The 20373-nt window shown below is 45.4% G+C and overlaps 1 protein-coding gene across 2 annotated transcripts in view; it reads right to left on the minus strand.

Moving 5' to 3' along the window:
* The window catches only part of LOC129833326 (microtubule-associated serine/threonine-protein kinase 1-like), a 60128-nt gene that overhangs the window by 4972 nt on the left and 34783 nt on the right, over positions 1–20373 (minus strand). For both annotated transcript variants that reach the window (XM_055897839.1, XM_055897840.1), the window contains 21 exons: positions 13462–13559; positions 13266–13341; positions 12710–12782; positions 11021–11257; positions 10317–10526; positions 9617–9718; positions 8067–8199; positions 7658–7725; positions 7168–7244; positions 6676–6884; positions 6413–6551; positions 6155–6287; positions 5368–5533; positions 5153–5254; positions 4786–4908; positions 4144–4253; positions 2476–2636; positions 2057–2328; positions 1728–1958; positions 1281–1510; positions 971–1093 (listed from right to left, as the gene is read on the minus strand). In XM_055897839.1, coding sequence (XP_055753814.1) covers positions 971–1093; positions 1281–1510; positions 1728–1958; positions 2057–2328; positions 2476–2636; positions 4144–4253; positions 4786–4908; positions 5153–5254; positions 5368–5533; positions 6155–6287; positions 6413–6551; positions 6676–6884; positions 7168–7244; positions 7658–7725; positions 8067–8199; positions 9617–9718; positions 10317–10526; positions 11021–11257; positions 12710–12782; positions 13266–13341; positions 13462–13559 — 3073 coding nt within the window. The remainder of the gene's footprint in view (positions 1–970; positions 1094–1280; positions 1511–1727; positions 1959–2056; positions 2329–2475; positions 2637–4143; positions 4254–4785; positions 4909–5152; positions 5255–5367; positions 5534–6154; positions 6288–6412; positions 6552–6675; positions 6885–7167; positions 7245–7657; positions 7726–8066; positions 8200–9616; positions 9719–10316; positions 10527–11020; positions 11258–12709; positions 12783–13265; positions 13342–13461; positions 13560–20373) is intronic.

A 20373-nucleotide genomic window follows, 5' to 3' on the forward strand; every position in this document is an offset into this window, starting at 1 on the left:
ACGTTGCTGGCTAGCCAAGCAGTGGAGTACTTGGATGCATGTGATGGAGCATTGTCCTGCATGAAGATCATGGCCTTCTTGAATGCTGAGGACTTCTTCCTGTACTACTGCTTGAAGAAAGTATCTTCCAGTTTCAGTCCATCTTCAACCTGAAAAGGTCCAACTACCTCATCCTTAATGATAGCAGCCCATACCAGTACCCCTCTTTCACCTTGCCTGACTCGAAGTGGTGCCCTGTGTCCATTACTGATCCAGCCACGGGCCCATCCATCTGGTCCATCAAGAGTCACTCTCATTTCATCTGTCTTCAGGTATTTCTTTGCCCAATCTTGTGAATCTTATTCAGTGGTGGTTGTGTTTCAGCCTTCCTGACCCTGGCCATGTCTCTGAGCACTTCACACCTTGTACTTCTGGACACTCCAGGTAGGTTGCAGTTCTGGATTATGGTGGCACTGGAGGATAATGGGTTCCTGGTAGCTTGACATTTAATTATTCTCAAGTCTTTTGCGCCTTTTCTTCTCCCTGCGTTTTATGCGCCCCAGTTGACTGTTCGCAACAAAACGTTTGATTATCCGGTGGTCACGCCTCAATAGTTTTGCTATTTCAAGAGTGTTGCATCTGTCTGAAAGGCATTTTACAATTTTAGACTTTTCGGTGTTAGTTAAATCAATTTTTTGGCCCATTTTACCTGAGGTAATGAAGCTGCCTAATAGTTATGCACACCTTGATATAAGGTGTTATTCACTTTCACCACACCCTCCCTCATTACACAAACACATATCACCTGAAAATGATTACATCCCATAAGCATTCAAGTTTATATAGTTTGGAGTTGGAAAATGTGCATAGAAATAATGAGAAGATCAGAATACTCACTTGCCTAATAATTGTGCATGCAATGTATGATAGGCTTCACCTGTATTCTATACTGTAGAAAAAAACACCTGTTGTTTCTTTCTTTTCCTCTCACCTTCAGAATGAGCTCCACCACCTCAGTGTGCACCAGCCCGTGGACAGACTCCCCGTTCACATGAGTGATGAGGTCCCCAGCGCAAAGTCCCGCCTCCTGGGCAGGGCCTCCGTCCTCCACATGCTGTGATTCAAACAGATCAACATCAATCAAACAAGTCATCATGCTATTGGACAAGTCTGTTTTTCCACTACAAATTGTAGCGATGCTTTATTATGATACAGAACTTCTTCAAATGAGTGATGTCTACTTAACACTACTTTCTCCATGGAAACGAACTCAGAACATATCATCTCTATCACTGTCTCACCCAGACCATGTGGTGTACGCTGTAGACATCACTGTCTCCCATGTAGACTCGAATGGCTCGGAGGGTGAAACCGTACTTCTTCCCAGAGCGGTGGATGGTGATGGGAGAACGCAGCACGTTGACCGTGGGCGAGTAGTCTCGGCTGGGGGAGGAGTCACGAGACGACAGGTCGGAGGAGATGGATCGAGGAGACATGGGGCTGGCCAGGGGGGACGTACCATGCTGCTCCACTGAGGAGGGGGGAGAGAATCACAGGAATAAAGTGTGAGAAAAAACATCTGAATAAGTGAAATGAAGGTCAAAGCAATAGATCATCTTTAAGAAATGTACTATTTTCCATAACAAGCCCAGTTAACCGTTTTACTGTTTTACTGTTTAACATTAATATTGTCATTAGCAACAGACAGCCCCGCTCTTCTCACACTCCCTTGCCTTCCAGCTCCTCACCTGTAGGTATGATGACAGACAGGGCTGTGGTGGAGGCAGACTTGATGACCTTGGTCACAGGTCGCGAGTTGCGTTTCTCTCCCTCAGCTGAGAGCTGGCTGTGGCGGACCCTCCTCAGGACCAGTTCGTTGGTGGCCCGGGACCCCTGGGGCTCTGTGGCCCCAGCAGTCACAGTACTGCTGGGGCTGGGGATGACTCCCATTAGTACATCAGCTGGCCTCAGCAGCTTGTCTGGAGCAGAGCAGAAAGATGGAGGAATAATATCATGTAGGTATCAAAGTGTATGTCAAGCCAGGATTCATCCATTATCCAATGCCAAATGCCCTCACCTCCAGCAGTCAAACCATTGCCCTCCTTTTCCTTCCTAAAATCCCCCTGGCTGGATGTGGTGCCCATGGATGTGGTGCCCATGGCCCCCTCCAAAGATGTGCCCCTGGCCTTGACTGGGGGCTGTCTGGTGGGCACGGGCAGCTCAGGATCGGCCTCTAGTGGGGAGGCGAAGCGGTGAGTGTCCATGAGTGCAGAAAAGCGTCGCCGGGCCCCAGATGGAGGACTGGAGTCACTCTCAGTGAAGGAGGACTCTGAGCATGACAGTCGCTTCCTACACACAACAACACAGCACAGAATAGATTTATTGTATTTATGAAATCTAACCATGAGTAATGATAATGAGAGCCTTGATAATGAGAACCAACAATGTCACATTGTCACATAGTACTAGTCAGAGTACAGTAGTGGTCATACTCACATCTCCGGTGATCCTGTCCTCCAGCTCTTATCTCTCAAGGTCAGGCTGCCCAGGCTCTCTCTCTTGGCTGCCCGGTCCTCCCTGGGGCCCTTGTGCTCCCGCCGGGTCACCGTCGAGGGCTTGTGCTCTAGCTGGGACAGGTGCTCCATGCTGCTGTACACCTGTAGTTCCCAGCAGAGAGAACCAATAAGCTTTCTGCACCCACAGAGGGATAAATTACACATTTTCCCATGATTCTTTCTTTTACAATAGGTTCAGTGGCACAATTAGCTTTCACAGATTAGTCAAGAAGGGGAGATCTGAGCAGAAAGAGACATATGTCTGAGGCATGTGTGTCAATAAAATCCAAGGTTACGAAAGAGGTTCTTTCATGACTTAGTCTACCATGTGTGATAGTCACATTAAGTCACTTGGCTCAGAGGTATGTCTCTTTCTGCTCAGATCTCCCCTTCTTGACTAATCTGTGAAAGCTAATTGTGCCACTGAACCCATTGTAAAAGAAAGAATCATGAGAAAATCTTTGTAATTTAGGATTATGAGATTTACTGACAGGCTTTAGGGAAGACACGTTTACATGGCCTAGACTTGTACAATGAGGGGCATCAAGTTAATCTAGCTCAGCAAGGAGTGTTGGAGAAGGGAGGTGAGACAGAAGAACCGATTAGGCCGAAATATAGGTTTTACCATTAACATCAATTAATAGCCCAGGCATTTATTTGCTTGAATCACTGAACACAACATGCGCTTATTAGACACTGGCTTCTATTTGAGTCAGGTGTCTTTCCTTAATGCACACAGCGTTTGCTCACTTGCATAGTTAATTGTTTAATTCCTGAATTTACTTCCAGTATTTTAATCAATATCTTAATTTCCTGCACTAATGTGCTATCATTTACACACTGTGCCACGTTTATTTTGTCTTAGTATGCCTCTAATAAAAAATATATTAAAAAACCCACCCTTGACAGAATAATTATTCTCCTTCTTGAATGTGCATTTTTTTCTGCAGTTCTTACTTTCGTCACTAGAGCGAACAGCTGATTTCTGGGGGGGTCTGTATTCCTGAAGTTGTTGACAGTTTTTGTGCTTGCCAGTTAGCTAGCAGTTCTCATCTGTTAGCAGCCAATGGCTAGCAGTTCTCATCTGTTAGCAGCCAATGGCTAGCAGTTCTCATCTGTTAGCAGCCAATGGCTAGCAGTTCTCATCTGTTAGCAGCCAATGGCTAGCAGTTCTCATCTGTTAGCAGCCAATGGCTAGCAGTTCTCATCTGTTAGCAGCCAATGGCTAGCAGTTCTCATCTGTTAGCAGCCAATGGCAAGCAGTTCTCATCTGTTAGCAGCCAATGGCTAGCAGTTCTCATCTGTTAGCAGCCAATGGCTAGCAGTTTCTTACTGGCGATTAAAAACTGATGATTGCCATCACTTTTTCGAGCCATTACTGAATTATTTAATGTAACAAATTAAACATTAAACCTTGTAAACAATTCATGGTAATTCATGGTAACGTTGTAAACAATTAATTTAGACCCAGTGTTTATTTCAAACAGGCGTTTATTTGCTGAAATCTGTAGTGTTGGCCGGCTATTAAAATGGACTGGTCAGCTATTTGAAACTGTGTTCAATTGAAGTTTTAAGGTACGTTTAAGGATGAGTAAGTGTAGAGTTTGACCTTGCTGAAGCGAGGGGAGCAGGAGGAGAAACGACGGATTTCGACAGGTTCATCATCATTGGTGTCGTCCTCATCATAAGAGTGGACGTGGTGGTAGCGGTCCGAGCGGGCTGGGGACGGAAGAGGACATGACACAAACACACACACACACACACACAAATGCAAACAGACAAATAGCATGGACAAGTGCCTCAAAGCTCCAAACACAGCTAGTTCTTATCTCTATCCCATATGCCAGTGGTATTCAAAGTTGGGGTTGCGACCAAACTGCAGTTATTTTTTTAGGAACAGAGTAAAGATTATTGTATGGGACAATATGCAAACCTTTTTGAGAAATACAATTTTATTAAGTAAATGTATTTATTGGTTTCTTTGATAAGAGATTCAAATGTTATTGAAGGTTATTTGTTGATGTAAAAATCTACATTTTTGTCAATAGATTAGGGGTGGGGTGGGCTGGGGTAACGAGAAATTGTTGCAAAAATATGGGTTCCCCAGAAATTCTGGAGAAGAGAATGGGGTCCCCATTGAAAAAGTTTGAATACCACTGCCTTATGGTGATTCTATACATTAAGAATGCAATGAGTCAGCACAGTTCTCCTCCATATGACCAGGGGGCAGTGCAGTTAGAGAGAGACTCACTGTCGAAGTAGCTGGTGTCCTCCTCTGACTCTAGGTGGGGGATGAACTCAGCCTTCTGTCTCAGCAGACTGTTCCAGTCCAGTTCAGTGAAGAACGAGTGCTGCTTCACCTCAAATGCACCGCCTGGGGCAGCGAAAGAGAACGAGAGAGAGAGAGCGAGAGCGAGAGCGAGAGCGAGAGAGAGAGAATGAAAGGGAGAGTGAGAATGAAAGGACGAGCGAGAAAGGGGGAGAGAGAGGGAGAGACAGATAAGATGTGTGTTGTTGAGTGAATCTATATTTTCACTATGAATAGGCAGTTTAGTCCATTTCTGCTACAGCACATGTCTGATGTTAAGCATGTTGTCAACATGCACGTGTATACTGACCTGTGCCCAGTCGGACCAGTGGGTTAGTCTGAAGCAGAGTAGAGATCAGATGTTGGGCATCGGCAGGAAGAGCATCCTCACCTTCTGGCCACACTATGTCATCTACAAGAGACAGACAGAGATAAGTTGCATTGGACAATGTAGACGTGAGAAAGATGGCTTCAAAATGGCTGTAAGATGCTGCTCAATGAACCCACCAACCCCCGACCTCTCACCTGTGATGACCTGTCCAAAGAGCTCCTCAGGCGTGTCTCCAAAGAACGGCACACAGCCCACCAGGAACTCATAGAGGATGATGCCCATAGCCCACCAGTCTACTGGCTTCCCATAGCCCTGTCTCAGGATCACCTCCGGGGCGATGTACTCTGGCGTGCCACACACCTGATGGAGGACAGAACCACAGCACTCCTATGAGAGGTTCTATAGTCATATCTATGGATAAAACACTACTGGTGAGATGCTAAGGCCAGTCTCTCTCAAAACGTGAGTGAGAGACATGTGTGGCCAATGCACGTGTTTTCCAACCTGATGGGATCAATGCGAGAATGCCAGGATAAAACATGAAAGCTTTGGACGTTGTGTTTTCATGTGCAGATGGGTATTCATCAAATGCTAACAGATCTGTGGCTGTGAGAAAGCCGAGCCAATAAATAATTGGGGATTTAATTGAAGCAGCACCATTCAAAGGGTGGGAAAAACAAAACATCTGAAAAGACAGTTGATTATAATAACTGAGGCATATTTGCTTATCATTTTGTTTGATGTTGATCATTTCATTTCTTCACGCTTTGACAACTATATGCACACATTTATAAACTCAGCATATATTTATTACATTTGTCAGGAAATAAATACATAAAAAATGTATTAGGTATAGTTTTTTTGGTCTGAATGGTTATGGAAAATGTAGAAATGTAAATATATTACTGAAAATTCATTTTGAATTTCAGCCAAGGTTGTGTATGCTGTGGTGGGTTTCTCTGCTCTATATACAGTGCACACCTGTTTGTCCAGGAACTCTCTGGTGTCCTTCTCAATGTGTCCCTCGTACAGGTTAGTGGTGAGGCTCATCAGACCCATCTTAGACAGGCCGAAGTCAGTCAGCTTGATGTGCCCCATGGAAGTGATCAGAAGACTGGGGACAGACAGGTCAAAGGTTACAGGAAACACTCTTCGTGTTTGTAATATAATACAACTTTGAGTTCACTCCAATGAGTCCCATATGATAATTGTTCAATGCCAACCCAAGTGAGGTCTTACTTGTCTGGTTTGAGGTCGCGGTGCACGATGCCATAGTTGTGGATGTACTCCAGTGCCAGGACGGTCTCGGCAAAGTACATGCGAGCCATCTCCACAGGCAATGCCCCGATGTTTTTCAGCAGGGTGGCACAGTCTCCCCCTGGCAACAGATAACACGTGATCAGACTGACTGCTAACATTCCCATCACCAGCAATGTCCTAAATGCTGCTCTTGTCCTAAATAGACAAGTAATGGTGTCCAGTATATTATTGTGTTAACTTACCCTCCACATACTCCATGACCATACAGAGGTGCCTGCGGGTCTCAAAGGAGCAGAACATGGAGACCACGAATGGGTTCTCAGCGAAGGTCAGGATGTCTCTCTCTACAAAGGCCTGCTGTATCTGGTTCCTCAGTATCAGGTTCTGCTTGTTGATCTTCTTCATGGCGAAACGCTGACGGGTCTCCAGGTGACGGACCAGGTAAACAGCCCTGGAGACACACACACACGCATACACACAGTTAGTAATCAGATTTTTTACACATTTTACTGAGTAAATCCAGTGTTTTCTCCTAAAACCATTTAATGGACATCAACAAGATGGCTCAGAGACATGTACTAATGTAACATTCATATGCATGAACACACCCTCACACCCACACACACACACACACGCACACTCACCCACATCCACATCCACATCCACACACACCCTCACCCACACCCACACACACACACACACACACACACACTCACACCCACACCCACACCCACCCATAAGCTCCATTGCTGATCAGCTTTATGGTCTGGAAGTCAGCCTCTTCGGGCGTCTTCATAGCTCTCATCTTGCCCTGAGGGAGAGAGCATGACAGCAGGGTAAGACGAGACTGGATCTGGCCAGACCTCCAACACCAGGCCCACAGGAGTGACGTTGTTTCTTTTTTTCCCAGTGCTACCCTTGTCTTCCTGAATTCTTGTACAGTTAGCTGAATTTTGGCACCTGTCCTGATGGTTGAAGGAGGGCTGATTGCAGGCCTACAAGGCACTAGAGGATATCCTGCTATAACTTCAGACTCTAATCAAAGCAAATGGACTCAATTACGTAGAGTATTGTCCACTGTGCCAAGTAATTAGTAGAGGAAGCAGTCATATTCATTAGAGTCAGCACGGCCTTGGACTACAGTTTGACTTAACCCAAAGGGACAGAGAGGGGGGTTGATGGTGGGTGGGCTGGGAAGAGGTGGAGTAGGGACAAGGTTCTCACCTCTGTTGAGTCGTCTGTTTCTGGGGTGAGAGGTCCCTCACTGTCGTAGCTGTCTAGGTTCACCATTTCTGGGGACATACAGAGGGAGTACATATGAGCTGTATTTCAGCAATACATAGAGTGAGAAAGCAACAGTAGTCAGCACAAGTTAAGGTTTTTTCTCTCTCCAATTAGGATTGAGGTTCTCCCATGAATTTGAGAGGTCCTGAGAGGATCCTGTTGTCTTCCGATTCTCTCTCTCTCTCTCTCTCTCTCTCTCTCTCTCTCTCTCTCTCTCTCTCTCTCTCTCTCTCTCTCTCTCTCTCTCTCTCTCTCTCTCTCTCTCTCTCTCTCTCTCTCTCTCTCTCTCTCTCTCTCTCTCTCTCTCTCTCTCTCTCTCTCTCTCTCATTCTCTCATTCTCTCGCTTACCCTCTATAGGGTCTCGTGTCAGTCCCAGCTGGCTGATAATGTAGCGAGGGATGTCCGTCTTCATCAGGTGTCCCTCCTTGGCGTGGTCCTCTGCTGCCTCCAGCAGGTGGTAGAACTCCTCTGGATTAAACTCCTGAGGCACAGGAACATGGGGACCACATTCAGTGTGACACAGGTATAACACTACTTGAATCAAGATATAACACATTTTATTGCACGCACAACAGACGCTACATCGGTCCGCTAATACAGGACCAGTAAAGGCCCAGTTCACTACTTTTATGAAGCTATTCTTTTCAAATAATTATTCTGATTTTTCAAGGGGGCTCTCAGCACCCCTACTTCCCGCGTCTATGCATGTACCAAATAAAAAATACAATTTAAATGGGTTTCCATCACATTTTCAACTCTACTGATGATTTTCTCACAATTTGTTTTGTATATAGCAAGTGTGCCCACTCTGGTAGTGGCACAGTACTGTATCTGCGCCCTGCGCGCTGTTGGCTAGAGCACAGCCTACATCATGGGTATTACACTCTTAACCTACGAGGTCAGAGCCTGCTGGTTTTCTGTTTTACCTGATAATTAATTGCACACACCTGGAGTCACAGGTCTAAATCAGTCTCTGATTAGAGGGGAACAGTGAAAACATGCAGTAGAACTGGCTTCGAGGTCCAGAGTTGAGTTGATGAGTTTATTGTGGACAAAAGAGCGACATCATTTTTATTCGTCAAACAGCACCCAAGCATCGATGATGACGTCACCAGAATAAGACCCTGGATATTTATTGGTAAGGAGCATCAAGCTCATCACCTTGCACTTTCACCACCCTGTGAAGTTCATCATACATTATTTAATCTGTAGCCTAATAAACTGCATGCTTCCCTAATAAACTGCATGGACCATACGACATGTCATTGCAAGACACTAAGTTTACTTCGATATGATGGGTTATTATTTCAATATTTGAGCATAAAAGAGTCAGAGTGCAGTATAACTACAGTATGCTGCAAATACTGCGTCCAGTTTCCATCAGGCCTGTCATGACATTTTTTTATCCAACATGTACTTTACGCACATAAAAAGGTTGGATGGAAGCCAAGTTTATGAGGCCTGCTGGCTGCGGTCACCCAGAGGACAGGACTACTGCTCTGCCAGAGACCCTGAGTCAGTCTGGGCTACACACACAGGCTCAAACTTTAAATGACACAGTCACGGTCTGTGAGACTCAGACAGCACTTCAGGGGGCAGCTGCTATTTGTAATACTGTAGCGAGGCAAATGGAATTTTAATCTAAATGCAAATGGAATGGCTAGCCAGTCAGATTAGGCCTTTTATCAAGGTGCTTAGTTGGAGCTCAGTATTTTTGCCCTACTGTGTAATAAACCCCCTGTTTAAATGTTCATAATGACTGTTTGTGCTCATATTTATTTAAGGAAATTAATTTGTCTTTGGTCCAGGCCAGGGATATGGTCTGTTAAATAATTAGTGGGGCCATGGACCGTGAATGTGACTGTCATTGTGTTGAGAGTTCTGTGTTCTGTTCTCACCAAGCACTCCAGCAGCCTTGCTGGGCGAGAGATGATGATGAGGAGTTTCTTCACCAGCTCTGTGACGAAGGCCACCTCTGAGCTCTCTGATCGCTCATACGCCTGAGAGAGAGAAATAGATGGAGGAAGAAAGACAGAGAGAGAGAAATGTTGAGGTAGAGAGAGAAGTAGAGAGAGAGAGACAGCGACAGACAGAACAAGACAAAATAAATCAAAGCTTGGCAGCGACGTCGAATGTGAGAACAGTCATATTCCAGGCAAAACTAATCCTATCCAACAGAATACTGGCAACCCAGAATAATCAGACCGATTTAATCAACCCGTCAAACCAAGGGTGCAGATGAAGTTCCTTGATAGCTTCTATCTGCTCAGACAAATCACACACACTATTACACAATTAACCTTATTTTACTCCTTTACTCGTTCTTATCCTTCTGAAGGGCGTAGTGCTGTCATTTGAAATGAGACGATAGGAACTAAATGTGCCTCTCAGCAGCCTGCAGCATGGCCACCCAGACCTGAGAAGAGCCTGATATTGAGACAATGTGTCTCCCATTCAACAATTCCACTCAGGGCTATGCTGATGTTATACACTGCAACATAAGAGTGGCTTATGGGCCGCTCTATAACCCCAGAACTGACCTGTCCTGGCACCTATCATGACATCTTAACCTATAGTTGCAGTGCTTCTGTGACTCACGTCATTGAGCAGCTTCTCCAGGTTCTCCTGCAGCTCAAAGAAGTAGACAGTAGTGATGAGGCCCTCGCGAGCTTTGGACAGGCAGTCCCTGGACAGCTCTGCTATCTGATGGTGAATGAAGCTGATGACTCCGTCGGCCAGCGGCAGCACGCTCTCAGGGGAGAAGGCATTGATGAACTCTGCTAGATGCTCCTCCATCTGAGCCGTGGCCTGGGAGAGGGAGATACAGGAAACAGAGTTAGGAGAGTTTAATCCATGTCATATTTGACATTCAAAACTGAAATAGTTCAGTTGTGCTCCACTGAGCCATGGTATTTCCATCATTCTCACTTCCACCTGTTTAAAAGTAGACATAACTCCTGACATACAAATCAGAGAGGAGACAGCCTCGTTTCCCCTCAATTTCCATAGAAGAGAGTTTTCTATCTCTGACATACAGTACCACACTGAGCAAACACCATAATCTGCTTCCTTTTGATACCAGTCTGCTCTAACCAATCCTTACTTGCACTTGAAAGTGTGAGAGAAAATTGTGTTTTGTGTGTGTGTGTGTGTGTGTGTGTATGTGTGTGTGTGTGTGTGTGTGTGTGTGTGTGTGTGTGTGTGTGTGTGTGTGTGTGTGTGTGTGTGTGTGTGTGTGTTTTGTGTGTGTGTGTGTGTGTGTGTGTGTGTGTGTGTGTGTGTGTGTGTGTGTCATGTCTTACTTTGGGGAAGCGCTCCTTGTATACATGGTTCATCATGACGATCTCATTGTCATAGCAGGAGGGGGAGCGTCCAGGACTGAGGCTGCGGGAGCGCGGTCGCATGTGTGGTGAGCAGCGGCCCCCATCATCGTCGGTGATGCTCTCCGTGCTGCCAAAGTGCTTGGACAGGAAGTGCAACTCGTCCATGGTGGGCTGGAAGGGCAGCTGGTGCAGCCGCTCCTGAGACGAGCTGGAGGACTGGAGGGGGAGGAAGAGAGGGAGAAGGAGGAGAAAGAGAAGGGAGGAAGAGTGGAGGTGTTGGACAGAAGACAAAAGAGGATGAAAATTGATGTTCTCTCATACGTGAAATCCAGTTATTGTATTGGCCAGAACCATAGCTAATCGTGTCCTCTGGTGGCTCTGGTAGTGGCTATACTGGGAAGTGGGGACAGTTACCCTCATCCATCTGTCTCAACTCTGAGAGACAGAGAGAGACACTAATGAAGTGAGCCCAGCACCAGGGTCTGCTACATTAATCTGTCTCTTTCAGAATCCGACTCATTTACCTGCTGAGTCAAAGCAATGGGACTTGACATTCCCCACAGGATCAATCCCAAGTCAATCCCAATTGGCATCCCTGCTTAAAACAATCAGGACAAGGTTGGATGGAAGGACGGGAAGATTATCTCTGTCACTGCATTTCATGGTTATAAATGTTCTGTTATTCATCGATGCTGCTTCCTCAATATGTCTGCCAGGGTATTGACAAAGCCCAGTTTTCACTCTCAAATGGATCTGTCTCCACCATAGCCATGATCAGACTCAGTCCAGGGGAGAGAAGTATATAGCCTCGTTATTGTTCTTTTATTGTGTTACTTTTTACACTTCGTTTATTTGGTAAATATTTTCTTAGCTCCTTCTTGAACTGCACTGTTGGTTTGTAAGGGGTTGTAAGTGAGCATTTCACGGTAAGGTCTACACACGTTGTATTCGGCGCATGTGACAAATAAAGTTTGATTTGAAGCCACCCTGCCAGCTCCATACTAAGTTCCATGTCTCATTCACATATATATGTGTTGTTTGTTGAGGTATTATTTCCAGTGGGGATATTTAGCTAAATAGAGCCTGTGGTGAATTGGGCACCGAACAGGGTGTATTATCTATTTTCTCCTCTTTTCTACTCTCCTCTCTCATCCCACCGGTCTGGTACTTATCTAGCTACCCTCCTCTGTTCCTCCCTCTCTCCCTGGCCAGACGAGAGCAGTCCCCAGGCCTCTGATGTTGTGTTACATAAGTGAGAAAAACAGCGAGAGAGAGAGAGAGAGAGAGAGAGAGAGAGCGAGAGAGAGACAGAGAGAGGAAGAGACCTGAGGGAGAAGAATCAAAGACAGAGAAAATGTGGGTAGAGATGATGTGTGTGCCGGTATGTGTGTGTGTCTATGAGTGTGTGAATGAGAGAGAGAAACTGAAGAAGACCCTGAAGCAATGACAGAGACAGTAAGAGTGTAACATGGTGTTAGAAAGAGAAAGGAGACAGAGACAGTAAGCGTGTACCATAGTGTTAGAAAGAGAAAGGAGACAGAGACATTGAAGTAAGTCAGACAAAGGAGAAAGAGAAAGTGGAAGAAAGCGAGTTTTGAAGAAAATAAGCTTTTTAGGAAAAGGCCATTGATGCATGAGATGAGACAAAGCAGGGTGAATCTGTGTTACCGTGGAGCTGGGCGTGTTGGTGCCATATCCAGAGGAGGGCAGAGATGCCAGGGACCATCGGCGACCATCCGCCCTTCAGAGGAGAAAAACAATGTACAGTATTAAACCTGAGAGCATTAGACTTATGCCCAACATCCTCAATGCATCCACCAATGGAACTAATATGGAAATATGCAAAGGAGGCGGCGCCCACATCCTGTATAACACAACTGATCCCCCGTATTGTATTAGTCATAACAGCCATCCGAAGGGAGAGGGAATAGAGTGGAGTGGCCTGGCCATTGTGTTTCTATGGGGCTGCAGCATGCTGCAGTGACAGACGGCAGAAGGATTTGATAAACGAGAGCAGTGAGTACAGGAAGCTATTACTGCTCCTGCCTCTGCTCCTCTAACTCTCACTGACTGACTGGGAAGAGATGGGATGACCTCATGGCTAAGCTCTTTAGCTTCCTCTGTGATCATTCTCACTGGGAGGTGCTAGACCTGCATCAAACAGGTATTCACCTCTCCCTCCCTCTCTCTCACACACACACACACAGTGTCAGGGAGCTGTTACCTTCTGGAGGAAGCGAATGAGAAGTGTGCCGGGGTGCTGGAAGAGAAGTTGCGTGGGCTGTCCAGAGGGCTACTTCCTGGAAACATAAAGGAATGGGAATAGAGAAACAGACAGAGCATGAAAGAGGAGGAGAGTTACTGTATGATGACGTGTTTACAGTAAGATGTTTGCAGTCCGAGATGGCTGTAGTACGTACCGAGGTGTCCAGTGAGGGGCAGAGGAGAGTGTGGGCGGTGGGGCAGAGTGGGGGAGGTGGTGGACAGGATCAGACTCTTCCTGTTACTGGTACGACAACTGGAAACACAGAGAAAGAGAAATAGAGGGAGTTTTATGAACAATGATGTATTAGCAGGAGACCTTCTGTGAAGGTTTAGTGTGGTACATAAAATAGAGAGTGTGTTACTGCAAGTATGTGTGTGTGTGTGTTTGTCTGTGGTTTAGTGTGTTCAAGTGTGTGTGTTCGTGTGTGTGTATGTGTGTGTGTGTGTGTGTGTGTGTGTGTGTGTGTGTGTGTGTGTGTGTGTGTGTGTGTGTGTGTGTGTGTGTGTGTGTGTGTGTGTGTGTGTGTGTGTGTGTGTGTGTGTGTGTGTGTGTGTGTGTGTGTGTGTGTGTGTGTGGACATGTGCGTATGCAGGGCTCACTGCAGGAGGACCAAGGCGATAAAGAAAATTAAATTTGCCATCAATCCCCAGCCGTCTCCTCTCATGCAAGATAAGGGTGAAGAGTAGGAAGGAGGGAGAGATACAGAGTGAGAGAGAGAGAGAGAGAGAGAGAGAGAGAGAGAGAGAGAGAGAGAGAGAGAGAGAGAGAGAGAGAGAGAGAGAGAGAGAGAGAGAGAGAGAGAGAGAGAGAGAATGGGAAGACAACAGGATCCTCTCAAATTCATGGGAGAACCTCAATCCTAATTGGAACCTCCACTCCACACACTCTCCTCCATGTCGTACTACACATGATGACTCTATCTGAGTCACACACAGACGTTCTCAGTAATGGCATGAGGCCTCTTTAATGACACTCTAATAGCCCACAGCTCAGATCCATTTAAAACACACTCAGATAGCTCCATCACCAGCACTATGGCATATTGCCCCATCCACTCCTCTTTAATATTGTATACACTATTGTATACACTGTATACACTAGTCAGTCAGTGTGACTTGGCTTTACCGTCAAGGAAAGGAGGAGAGACACTGCATTCATATGCTGGTCGGAAATAGGAAACTCGAAAATGTCCGACTTGCTGATTTGTGGAATGCGGCAAGTGTATAAATACAACCAGTTAGCAAGATATTCCTAGTTCCATATAGCTTGTGAATACGGGAAGAGTCCTGCTGTTTTTCCACATCCTACCTCCGTCACACAGGGGAGAGGTTATACAGACATGCTTGTTGCCATAGCCGCAGGAAGTAGCGGTGTTGAGGGTGCTGAAGAACCCCCTAAGAAATCTGAATTTAAAAAAGATATAAATAACAATAAAAAAATAGATATTGTTTTTTCTCCACAAAAGTGGCGCACTGGGACTTTACTAGTCCTTTATTAGCGGACCGGTGTAGCCCTCTGTAGCGCAGATTTAAAAAATTCTCCCATAAAGTGCCTCAAGCCTTGAACAATACAACATTTAACTGATTGAAAGTAAGGGGAAATCAGTGAACAAATTCCATGGTCAAGGCTACGACGGCGCCAGAGCAATGAATGAAGCTCATTCACGTGTTCAAAAGCACATATCAGACCGGGAGCCTAATGGTTCTCAGGCAGGCCTAGCTCTTTATGTGTTTAAGTTTAGAAAACTCTCTCCGCAGAAGCGACAGTTACAGGGTTGGTGAAAACAGCTTGATTGCTCTAGCAACATCCGAGAAACTGGGCAGAAGGGAATGGTACTTCAAATACAGCAATTGAACAACATCTTTAATTGAGCCTCTCATTCTCCTTCCACGCGTTATTGAAAGAGATTAATTGCATCGAAAAGTTATTTAACAATCTGCAATGTTTGAATTTCCAACTTCAATTACTGAACAAGTAATTACATTATTGCCGCCAGCAAGCAGTCTAAACATGGCAGCATTGCGACACCATGTATAGTGTTGTGAAATGTTAACATGAGGAAAGGATGACCAAATAGCAGGCTACCAACTGCCTAAACAGTTGTAGCTCAATCTTGGGTGCAATGATGCAACTGACTGACTGTGTGGAGGCTCATTGATGTAACGTTACAATAGCCTACATGCTATACTAGCAAAAATATACATTATATAGCTGTCGGCTATATTAGCCACGACTTACCGTTCTTTGTGCAGCTTCAAATGTCGAACAAAGTTGGAAGTTGTTGAGCCTCCGTCTGTAATTTTCTTCCCACATGTTTTGCAAGTTGCAATCCATTTTTTGTTGATACAGCGTAGTCTTTATATCCGAAAATAATAATTTTGGGTATCATCTTGCCAAGGGCTCCATCTGAATTCACAATTTGATTGGCTGCTGTCCGATTCAAACTGTAATCTGTTAAATGAAGAGTTGATGCGCTGCACACTTTTTTAATAGCATCATTTTTAATATCTGACCTTGGGGAGGGTATCAAGTCAGGTCGAGTCAAAAGGCTCAAGTCCAAGTTAAGTCACGAGTCACTGGTGTTAAAGTCAAAGTCGAGTTGCAAGTCATCATATTTGTGACTCGAGTCCACACCTCTGCCAAATAGGCCTACCAATAAACATTTATCCATTAGCTAAAGCTCTAGGCTACATTCTTTGGCACCACAGAAAGCCCATCATCGAATAGATGTTGCAATTTCAGCACCATGGACAGTGATCAGCAGTCTATACTTTGTTAGTGCCTGTCTGGTTAACGGGAGGACGAACTCCTACCTTGTGGGGATCCAGAGAAGCTGCTTTATGCGTGTGGCACAGATAGGGGGGTCTACCTATGTCAGAGGACCTTCCCCTTTGCCCTCCCACTCCTCAAGTGCCCTTTTGGGTATTTTTCTGAACCCACTGACCCCAAGTAGTCGTGATGTCATCACCCACTCCCTACCCTGTCTGTTGGTTTGCACTGCACAGAGCTCACATACTGCCGGTTGTGCCTTGCACCAATCTGCTCTATATGGAGATTGCGTGCTCATGGTATCCAAACATGCATGGTTTGAAATGCAGTCACCGTTCGAGTGTGTGTAGCAAGCAGTGGAGGCTGGTGAGAGGAGCTATAGGAGGACGGGCTCATTGTAATGGCTGGAATAGAATAAATAGAATGGAGTCAAACATGGTTTCAATTTGATGTGTTTGATACCTTTACATTTATTGCATTACAATGAGCCTGTCCTCCTATAGCTCATCCCACCAGCCTCCTCTGGTAGTGAGCCACAGCAACATAGCATTTGAGTAACACTTGATAACACTTGATTTAAATAGTCATCCATATTTGGTCTGGTGGTTGACTGTTACCGTGACAATCCAATTGCTAACGACAAGCCGATGCTGATGACCAGTGCAACAGTGGTGCAATTCCATCGAGGTGCAATTCCCACTCTTTCTTCCTTCCGACTGGGCAGTAGCAGAGAGGCAGCAGTTGGTTCCCATACCTGTGTGAAGCTAGCCACAATAAGGATTAGCCACAATAGTGGAATTTGTGCTTCGCCTTAAAAATTTAAGTCCCCAATTAATACTGACCAAAACAGATACAGAGAGTGGAATAATGCCATATTTGGACTAGCTATTAATGCTAAACAAGGTTGGAATGTTGTTCTATAACTTAAAAATAAATACAATAATTTATTAATTTGACAATAAACAGTAAAAGAAACCGTTAATTGGTGGTGTACATACATGCACATGTACAGCCTTGCCTATAGAGTGTGTACCCATGAAATGGGGTATCAGACTACTCAGTGACACCTACAGATTACAATTCCAAAGAGTTTACACAAATATTAGAGTCTTAGCTCTTAATGCAGGACTTTGACTGTGTGAAATCACCTCCCCAGTCAACCTACTACTTTTAGTGGACATTCATATTGGACTGTACAGGCTTGCCTATAGAGTATGCACCCATGAAATGGGGTATTAGCCTACTCAGTGACACCCACAGAACACAACTATGTCTCGAGTCAGATCTTGGGTATTCGGGTTATGAGTGGACCCGAGAAAGAATTCTAATCCCCACTCAACTATTGCTGAACGACATATGTCATCAATTTAGGGCACCAGGCATATCCATTCAGCCTTTCCCAGCACACAGGCAGATACGCGAGGAACTCTCCTTGACCACACACATACACCCCCCCCACACACTATCACCACACCCCACCGCCACACACACAGTTTCTTTGACGTTGTTTCAGAGGAGTGTTTTTCCGTCTGAATAAATGCAGAGTCACTGCGACTAATAGGCTGATTGCTGAGTCATGACGTGAGCTGACTGTAGGATCACCCAGTCGAACAGACACAGAGGCAGTCGCAGAGACAACCCCCTCTATTCCATTGGGAGACAGTGACAGAGTGCTGCTAGCAACCAATCACAGACAGTCTAGTCAGGCTGCAGGTAATGCTAATGATTAGCATGACTCTGCAACAAATCAGTTCAATCAACCCGTGTTTGCTCTATCTGTTTGTTTCAGTTGTGAAGATTGTACTCCTGTGCTTGTGGTTATTACTGAGAATGTTGATAAAGAGTTGATCACAAAACCAGCTGTTAGCCTAAACCCAAATATCACCAACCACTAACCAGAGTGAGTTCATTCATTTTTGTTTTCATTACCTATCCTATAAAATATGATCCATCACCAAGCTTTATAGTTATGCTCATTTCCAATCTTGACTCTTTAGCCTTTGCTACTGATGGATGCCTCTGTAATCCTAATTTGTGGTCCTCATCCCCAGCACTGGTTCTCTCCAGATTCAATCCTAATTAAACGTGAGGAAGAAGCTTTGGAGACGTATTAATTAACGTTTAATTTCACTGCAGATGATGGTGGGAGCAGAAAGCGACGGCGAGCACATTAAACATTGTTTCACTTGGCTTTCATCACGTTCGTGGTTAATTGTTTCTTCAGCGACTGGGGCTATTTAAAGGAGTGCAGGGCGCCGCTCTGAGGCATCAGTGAGAAACCCCGAGTACAAAGAGCCTTACTGGCTGAGATTCTACTTCTGTGGTTCTCAGACTAGCAGGGTAAATGCACTCTCAATGCCGTGGGAAATAAATAGGGCTAAGTATTCACACAAATAAGTACACACACACACAAAGGCATGCAGGCAAACGTACACACATGCAATTTAAGATGCACTACATGGCCAAAAAGATGTGGACACCACTTCAAATGAGTAGATTTGGCTATTTCAGCCACATCCGTTGCTGACAGGTGTATAAAATCTAGCACACAACCATGCAATCTCCATAGACAAACATTGGCAGTAGAATGGCCCATTCGGAAGAGCTCAGTGACTTTCAATGTGGCACCGTCATAGGATGCCACCTTTCCAACAAGTCAGTTCGTAAAATTTCTGTCCTGCGAGAGCTTCCCCGGTCAACTGTAAGTGCTGTTATTGTGAAATGGAAATGTCTAGGAGCAACAACGGCTCAGCCGCGAAGTGGCCATACAAGTGCACAGAACGGGACCGTCGAGTACTGAAGAGTGTAGTGCGTAAAAATCATATGTCCTTGGCTGCAACACTCACTAATGAGTTCCAAACTTCCTCTGGAAACAACGTCAGCACAAGAACTGGGTTTAGGGGATTCCAGGAGAACGCTACCTGCCCCATAGTGCCAATTTTAAAGTTTGGTGGAAGAGGAATAATGGTCTGGGGCTGTTTTTCATGGTGAAGGGAAATCTTAACACTACAGCATACAATGACATTTTAGATTTACATTTTTATTTAACCTTTATTTAACTAGGCAAGTCAGTTAAGAACAAATTCTTATTTACAATGATGGCCTACCGGGGAACAGTGGGTTAACTGCCTTGTTCAGGGGCAGAACAACAGATTGTCAGCTTGGGGATTCGACCCAGCAACCTTTCGGTTAGTGTCCCAACGCTCTAACCACAAGGCTACCTGCCGCCCTGAATGATGATTCTGTGCTTCCAACTTTGTGGCAACAGTTTGTCGAAGGCCCTTTCCTGTTTCAGCATGACAATGCCCCCCTGCACAAAGCGAGGTCCATGCAGAAATAGTTTGTCGAGATCAGTGTGGAAGAACTTTATTGACCTGCACAGAGCCCTGACCTCAACCCCATCGAAGTCCTTCAGTACACCCCCTTACTCATTATTTTAAAGGAAAATTAGTGTTGGTGTAATGGCTTTATAATTTAGGACCAGTCCCCCATGGCCCAGGCACATTATCTGGTGGCTCATTCAGGGTCACAGCCAGACAGGACAGTGGGGAGATGTGGCTGTTTGTTTCAGCCCCAGTCACTAAGGCTGGACTGAACCGGCTGACTCCACACAACCTCCCAGCTGACAGGCTGCTCCCTGCCTGGGGCTTCTCACTGAAAAGGAGGGAGGGAGAGAGATTGAGAGGAGGGAATAAATTAGGAGGGATGGAAAGGAAGGGAGAGATGGAGACAGAAAGATAGGTGGGGAGAAGACATGGAAAAGAACAAGGGCAAGGGAAGAAAGGGATGGATAGAGGAAATCAAATCAAGTGGAAGAGAAAAAACGAGGGAGGAAAGAGAGAGGGAGACAAAAACAAATGAAGAAGGGAGGAAAGAGAGAGAGACAAAAATAAATTAGGGAGGGAAAGGGAGGATGTTCTCCAGTGGTGCTCATCATCCTTGCAGGTGTAACTGGTGTGAAATGGCTAGCTTGTTAGCGGTGCGCGCTAGTAGCGTTTCAATCGGTTACGTCACTCACTCTGAGACCTTGAAGTAGTTGTTTACCTGGTTGTCGATGTGTTCAGAGGGTCCCTGGTTCAAGTCCAGGTTGGGACGAGGAGAGGGATGGCAGCAACACTGTTACACAGGTGTAAGGTAAACATGACCCAGTTCTTTCACAGTGCTGTACACACACACACACACACACACACACACTATAATGTAAACACATGGAAACATAGCGAACACACACATTCACAAAAAAACACAGGCCCTTCTGCTTGAACAAAACGCCTGACAAATAGGAGCCCTCATCACC

This window comes from Salvelinus fontinalis, chromosome 34 (genome assembly GCF_029448725.1).
Source record: "Salvelinus fontinalis isolate EN_2023a chromosome 34, ASM2944872v1, whole genome shotgun sequence".
In the NCBI taxonomy this organism is placed as follows: domain Eukaryota; kingdom Metazoa; phylum Chordata; class Actinopteri; order Salmoniformes; family Salmonidae; genus Salvelinus; species Salvelinus fontinalis.